The 7479-nt window shown below is 42.0% G+C and overlaps 1 protein-coding gene across 1 annotated transcript; it reads left to right on the top strand.

The window, feature by feature from the left end:
* Positions 1-202: 202 nt before the first annotated feature.
* MRPL47 (mitochondrial ribosomal protein L47) lies at positions 203-7148 on the top strand. The gene is made up of 7 exons (XM_020799057.3): positions 203-348; positions 620-765; positions 1944-2004; positions 3648-3744; positions 4780-4910; positions 6240-6335; positions 6448-7148. The coding sequence occupies exons 1-7, from the start codon at positions 260-262 to the stop codon at positions 6560-6562; spliced, it is 735 nt and encodes a 244-aa protein (XP_020654716.3). The 5' UTR covers positions 203-259; the 3' UTR covers positions 6563-7148.
* The last annotated feature ends 331 nt before the right edge of the window (positions 7149-7479 follow it).

Here is a 7479-nt window from a genome sequence, read left to right on the forward strand (position 1 = left end):
TTGTTTTCTGCACTACAATCCCCAGAATCCCTCAGACAGCTGCGCTTTCTGCGGAATTCTGGGAGCTGCAGTCCTAAGTGCCCATTTAGAACAGAGCTTTCACCATAGAGATGACCAAAGTCGAGAGCGGCACCATTAGGGAATCGAGGCCAATGGCGGCTTTCAGGTTTCACGAAACCGCCCGGCCTCTGTGCCGCTCTAGCTTTCGCCTCGTTGTCCTGGGAGGCCCCGCGGAGCATTGTGGGACGCCCCCGGCGTGATGGCGGCTGCCGGGCTTTGCAGGCGTTTCTCGGGGGTCTTGCGTTTGAGGGCAGCCCCTTGGGGGGCGTCGGTGGCCTCGTCCTCCAGGTGGGCGGGCGCCGAGTGGAAGGGTTGGGGGGGCGTCCCCTGAGGGGCTGGAAGAGGCGCTTTTCGACGGAAGGGACAGAAGGATACTTAAGCCATCAGTGGATAATCTGAATATTGAAAGAGTGGACAGTGCCTTTTTTGGCAGGGGGGAGAAATCAGCTGCAGTAGAAGAATGCCCTAGTAGTGTGTTGTTATTGTTGTTGTTGTTGTGTGTGCATGTGTCTATTTACTGTTTTGTTTTTCAAAATGTCCCCGTGTTATTGCCCTTCAGAGTTAACCTCGGTGATCTGCACAAGAACGCCCGAAAAACCGAACTGCTCCCTCCGTGTGCCTTATTCCACACATCCTTGTCTAGACGTGGGTTAGAGGAATTTTTTGATGACCCTAAAAACTGGGGGGAGAAAAAAGTCAAATCTGGTAAGTTAACACAAGGAAACGTGTTTCTGTGGACCGGTTTGCCAAGCTCCCTCTATGCCAGATGGGCTGTGTTGCTCTACTCTGTGGTGGAGTAGAGGTGAGGTTGTGTATGTTTTAATGCAGGGGATCCTCAGCCTTGGGCCTTCAAATGTTTTTGGACGTCAACTCCCAGAAATCCTGGCCAGCATAGGTTGAAGGCTTCTGGGAGTTGTAGTCCAAGAACAGATCTGGAGGCCCAAGGTTGGGGACCACTGTTTTAATGCAATCTCTGAAGTCATTGCTCTCTTCACTGTACAGCCTGCCTGCCTCAGAATGTAAGATGCAGTTGACTTTCTTCTTAAGGAAATCCTTGCATAAAATGTTAAAAAATATTTTTGATTTTACTTATTTTATGCGGTTTTTTTGGTTACATGTAGCAATAAAATAGAGTATTCTGCATTATGTTCTACTGTATTTTCATTTCAGTGTGTGTGTTTTTACATTACCTTTTGTAGTTTTTTTAAACCTTGTAGGTGCAATAGATAGTTCCAAGATACCCTTTTTGGTGGGGTGCTGTCTGGTTAACAGCCTGGTGATGGTGGATGGGCATAGATTTCAGTGAGTAGAAAATAGGGCTAACTCTTTAAAATCCCTAGTACATGGTATGAGGAGACATAATGCTGCTATGTGCTGAAAAATAAGCCCCAAAGTGTCTAATCAATGCGTTGATGGGAGTTCTCCTTGAAATTGTATGTACAACATCTTGAGTTCCAAGAGGGAAAAGAAATAAGGTATACAGTATAAATATAAATAGTATATACAGTATAAATAAATGCGTTTGTACCATTATTTAGTAAAGGAGGGTGGCTAACAAAAAATATAAGGAAATAAGCCCACTCTGTAAACAATCAAACAGGTAAACCAGTAGAAAATGCAGTTTAAAACAGCACCAAAATGTAGCAGAAAATGAATGCTACATTTCACAATCATTTGTTCCAAGTGTGAATTTTATAGGTGACCACTGAATCATGGACTTCACAGAGTATGAGACAGAAGGGAAAGCCTTTGAACAATTCTTTGAACACCTGCAGTTGGTTTGGTTTCAGTCTATAAAATACTTGGCGATACCTGTTTCCAAAAATACACCCATAGTCTGCACGTAAACATCAATTATTTGATATGTTTTGTGGTTTCTCCAGGGGATTCCTGGACAGTAGAACAGCTCCGAGGGAAGAGCAATGAGGATTTGCATAAACTTTGGTGAGTATTTTTCAGTATATTGAATGGTTCATATATTTTTAAGAGGAGGAACATACTTTTTCCTTCTTTATGGCAAACAATTTCAAGCCAGAATTTCAATATCTACATTATATTTTCCTTGTGACAATGAAGTTTTCCCTACTGATAACCTGAGCTCTAATGATGACTCAGAATTTTTCATTGTTCAGGGAACTAAAAGTTTGCAGTCCATATTCTGTGAGGGAAGTGTGTATTGACAATTAGGCTACAGCTGAAACAGGATTAGAATGAAGCCCCAGAATGCAGGGAAGCTAAAGACGAGGAATCAAGAGGAATAGGGAAGAGTAAACAGTAGACTGAGAAAATAAGGATAGCTGACAGCAGAGGATGGAGTACGTAGGAAAATTGGAAGTGGGGGCTAGTCAAGGAGAGGCTGAAGGTGTGTAAGACAAGGAGGGTTGTGTGCTATGAGAAGACAGTAGTGGGGCTGGTCAGGAGAAAATAATTAGGGAAAGAATGTCTAAGGTGGGATGTTAGCAAAACGTAATTTGAGAGAAAGAGAAAAAGGCAAAGTATTGCAGCATCTTCTCAGTCTTTAAAGATTAACAACTTTATTTGGTTGTGAGTGTTCATGGATCACTTATTCAGACACAAGGAACACAAATAATACTAACTGCAGAGCTGGAAGAGACCTGATGGATCACTGAGTCCAGCCTATGTCAAGGAGGCAAAGCAAAGAATCTATCTTACAACCTCTGGCTCCACAGCCACATGCCTAAACCTCTGAGCTATCTAATAGCTCTAATAGATGCCTCCTATGTTTATCTCCATGGCAGTGAGAGTGATGTCCAGTGAAGATATAGATAATAGACAATGTGACAATGGTTTGTTAATGCAGAATTGGATCTATCAGGCAGTTAATTATGAGGTCTTAGCTGGAGTGATAAGTTGTGTGCCAAGTAAACTTCGCTGTCACAGCAATACTTAGAGCTGTTTATAGGACAGACGGCAGAGTCTGTCAAGTGACATAACTATTTTATACCCATCAAATAGCTTAATTTTTTTAACCATCAGATTTAAAGCCTACGTGGTTGCTTCTTTGTTAGTAGGCAGTGATCTAGCAAATGGGATTATAAGGGGAGTTATGAGAAGTTATAGAAAGGAAGAGGAGTAAGTAACACTGAATGACAGCTAGACATGAGACTTAAAGACAAAATGTCTTTTGGACAGCAGATTGGGAGGCGGGGAAATGAAGCTCGGGAGAAGGGCACAGAGCTAATTGTCCTGATGCTTGCATGCTGATAGGAATGCTGCTAAATTATTACCTGCCCTGCACTCTGGGATGATTGAGAAGATATCTTCCCCTCCTCTGTATGGCTACATTTTATGTATTTGAAAAGTGCTGTCATGTCATATCCCCCCCTCCCCAGGTCTTCTTTTTCAAGGCTAAATCTACCAATTTCTTTCAATCTTTCCTCATAGGACTTGGTTTTCAGGGGACTGGAATGTATTATTCCAGTATTATCAGGGAATGTAGTATTTGGTACCAGAGGGCTGCCAAAAGTATATATAAGTATCCGTTTGCTTGCATGCAAGTGAATTGCGTTGGAAGAGTCCTCACTAACAATCTAATGTTTCTTACTGACACATGTTTTGTGACATAGGTATGTCCTGCTAAAAGAACGGAACATGCTTCTAACGTTGGAGCAAGAAGCAAAACGGCAGGGGGTGGCAATGCCAAGCCCAGAGCGATTAGACAAGGTAACTTGGAGAAGGGCATTTTTTTTGCTAAGGATACAAGCTTTGCAGTACTTCCAAGGATGGTTCAGGGATTTGAGCAGAAAAATTTAGCCAGTACAAGAAATTGCTGCTCACAACCCTGCACAAGTTTTATACCTCTTCTCAGCTTCCTCTGGCTTAACATTGCATTGTTGAGACAACAGTGGAGATCGGCATGAACCAGCAGTTTGTGTCAGTTCATCCTAAGCCAAACAGTGTTTGGCGGTTCCCTACCCTGCCTCCTCCAGCAGGGAAGCCAGGGTGGTCACCTGCTGGAGGAGGCAGGGCTGGGAACCACTGAACACCTAGTTGGCCAAATGATGAACCTGCATGAACTGCTAGTTCAGCAGTTCGTACCTATTTCTAGTCAACAGTAAAGGAGTAGTAGGAAGCTGACATCTGGATGCGCATTAAGAGGTAGCAGCAGGACACGTTTCCTACAGATTATGAAAGTGGATTCAGAAGCTTTGGGGCTGCAAGGCAATACATGGCAAGCCTTTGGCTCCATGACTCAACTTGCCTGAGTCATTGCATTTTGGACTTCGCTGGAGTTTTGCATTTTGCAGCCATAAAACCCAGTTAAGTTCATTGGCTGCAATGATAGAGAAAAATGCCCACATCTTTCCAATGGCCAATCTAACTTTTTTTTCCTTTTGTATTACATATGCTAGTCTCTTTCCTCTTACGTGCCATATCCTTCATGTAGATGCAGTTTATTTAGTGGCAGGGAGGCCACGTTGGGGCAGAATTACACAGTGGATCTGGACTTTATGGTACACACCACTGGGAACCTGGTGCAGGCTGCATTGAAACAGGTTTCTGTGTATCTCATAGTTCTTACTCATTTTAATGGACTCTGTTCATGCAAAGTCTCCGCTTGTTTCTTGGGAATGCAATATGAAGGGCGATATGATATGCTCCGTCATGGCAGTTGCTCTAGGTTGAGAGTTCTGTGCTTAGCCCTTTAGCATGCTGTAAGTTCTTTAGAGATCACAGTGGCTGTTGTGTACTCTTCAGGTGAAAGCTTCCATGGAAAGAATGGATCTTGTTATTAAGGAAAGAGAAGATGCTTTGCGGCTGCTACAGACTGGCCAGGAGCATGAGAGACCCGGCGAATGGAGATATGACTTCCTGGGTCGCGTTATTTGGTATGCTGGTGTTTCAGTGTTCTGGCACTTGTTTGTATTCATTACTAACCAACCACACAGCTCAATAGTGGCGCACACGTTTTCTTGAGAGTCCGAAGTTCCAATTCCTGGCAGCTCCAGTTAAATGACTGGACGAGGTGAGCAAGACTCCTGCCTCTGGCCTTGAAGGAGCCTGTGTCAGAACAGACGGTACCAGTGGGGCGGCTGTGTGGGGCGCTCCTCACCAGCGTTTGGGTCACTTGTTCATTCCACCATCCCTGCTCCAGCTTCTTGGGCTTCCTTTTAATTCTCAGCATACTATGGCCCCTAAGCTGTTATTGGGATGGTTTTGTGGTGGGCAGGTGTCTTTTCTTTGAGAGGCTTTAATACTCAAGTTTTGCAAACGTCTCTAAGTCTATCAGGGGACCTTTGAGGTTTTTGACAGTCATGACACCCTACATTTTTCTGTAAAATTTCAAAATTTTACAGAATTTGCTTCGTATAGTCAAAAACAGTGTGGCATTATTTATTTTAATCAAACACATTTTTCACATTTCTTTTTCATATGGATGGCCTATTATATTTGCCTGCAGGCCAAGAATCTTATCCCATCTGCTTTTTACAGGTCATGTTCCCCACTTAAAATCTTACACCCATTCATTGCCAGTAGTGTCTTTTTTTTAAAAGCCTAAATTCAGTTTACTATTTTCTGTCTCCCCTATTGCAGCTCTAAATGCTCCTACAGGCACATGTTCAGGGGTATGTGGAAAAGGGGGCCTAATGATCATATCAGGGGCAACATGGCTGGACCCAATTTGACATTCAAGACTGAATAAAGATTCCCAATCCCTTTGTAATGGGAAGGAATGTTGAACAATAGGGTTTACACCAATAGTTCAGTATAGCCTCTTAAGGACTTCAGATGCTTTGGAAAACTGGGATATTATCATCTCACCTATATGTGTGGAGAGAAACGCATGTCAAAAATATTCTGTCGCCAGCCCAGAACAGCTGATCTTATCAACCAAAGTTCTCATATGAACACACTGTGGCTCATTTCCTCAGATAGTATCTGCACTCATTCACTCAAGCATATATGCTGTTTCATCTGCTCAAAGACTAATGTTTACCTTTATTTCCAGAATTTTTATATAGGCCAAATGTGTTCTAAAGTGTTGTAAGGCATCCTGATATTTTTTTTTCTTTCATGCAAGGAGGGGGCAGAAAGAAAAGTACTTGAGAGAAATCTGTCTAGCCTTCTAGGCATTTATCTTACCTTAAAAATGTCTTGCGATATGCACAGCATGGAAGCGATATCCTCTTATTCTCAATTTTTTGTGTCGCTGGCAGGTACACTTTCAGGGAGTGGCCAATCCCTTGGCATTTGAACAGTAGGCACAGAAAGAAACGATTCTACTACCTGCAAAATGTCAAGCCTTTTATCAGGTAAGACAAAAGCCATCGAAATTATCTTTCCTGTTCATCATTGGCACTGAGGGGGGGAAATAGCATCTGTGCTTACCATAACCTTTGGTCATTTGTTGATTCCTTCCTATAGGCTCAGAATTGAAAAGTATCTGCACAGACAAGTAAGGAAGAAAGAATTGGAGAGAAAAAAACAGAAGGTTTTACTGCAAAAGTTCCCTCATCTTGCTGCAGAGTCTAAGAGTTAACATGAGTTCAACATTTGGGAAGTCTAGCTGGAGTAAGACTGTTGTAATGTAGAGATGCTGCTGCAGAAATTCTCTGCATCTAGTAATGGGTTGTAAATAGACACAACTGAAGGGAGACTATTCGTGACTTTTTAAAACTGAAATACAATTGCTCCAGCCTGTTGTGTAATACTGTTCAGTCATCCTTAAAATACAATTTGTCTGTCTGGATTAGAAAAAAAATAAATGCTTTTTATCCAGAGATGCCAGTGATCGACTACGCTATATAGCAATAAGTGGCTACAACTTGCTCAGTCAGTAAAGAAAGGGTAAGGATTCTTAATCAGAAATACAAAATTGTCTCTGAGCAGATGAAGAACACATTTCTGCACTGAAAAAATGTATCATGGTTTCCCACCCTTCTGCAGTCATGTGCTTTTCTAAGATCAAAAGTAGAGCCATGTTTTGCATGGAGGGACCAGAGTTATCTCCAGTTTAAAGGATCAAGTAAACCTGTCTTCTTTATCAGTCTTATGTTACTACCTGCTAGTTGAAAACTTCTTAACCTCACACTGCAAAGTTAATGTAATAAAATGAAACTACTGTATTTGTACTTGTTTACGTTCTGCACACAGCAGTGGGATAGCTTCTTCTAGGAGAGGTATTCGTAGGGTTACAGTAGCCTAATACTGTAATGCAATTTCTTGTAGATTTATAGAGAAGGTCATTTATTTATTTATTTATTTATTTATTTATTTATTGTATTTATACCCCGCCTGTCTAGTCATTTCGACCACTCTAGGCAGCCTTGATTTCAGGTGCCTTGCTCCTTTATTATTATGGTTTTAACCCACTTTTTATATAATGAGATCAAGGGATCCTGTACAGCTGCCCAAATTAATAAACCAAGTGCAAGTTACATTTATCTCCAATAGAAA

This window comes from Pogona vitticeps, chromosome 3, assembly GCF_051106095.1.
Source record: "Pogona vitticeps strain Pit_001003342236 chromosome 3, PviZW2.1, whole genome shotgun sequence".
In the NCBI taxonomy this organism is placed as follows: Eukaryota; Metazoa; Chordata; class Lepidosauria; order Squamata; family Agamidae; genus Pogona; species Pogona vitticeps.

What these genes read in the sequence shown, in the direction of transcription:
- MRPL47 (XM_020799057.3), top strand. Translation starts at nt 260, where the DNA reads ATGGCGGCTGCCGGGCTTTGCAGGCGTTTCTCGGGGGTCTTGCGTTTG. An exon ending in GAGGATTTGCATAAACTTTG is followed by an intron (nt 2,005 to 3,647) that starts GTGAGTATTTTT and finishes TTTGTGACATAG; the next exon opens with GTATGTCCTGCTAAAAGAAC. An exon ending in GCCCAGAGCGATTAGACAAG is followed by an intron (nt 3,745 to 4,779) that starts GTAACTTGGAGA and finishes TGTACTCTTCAG; the next exon opens with GTGAAAGCTTCCATGGAAAG.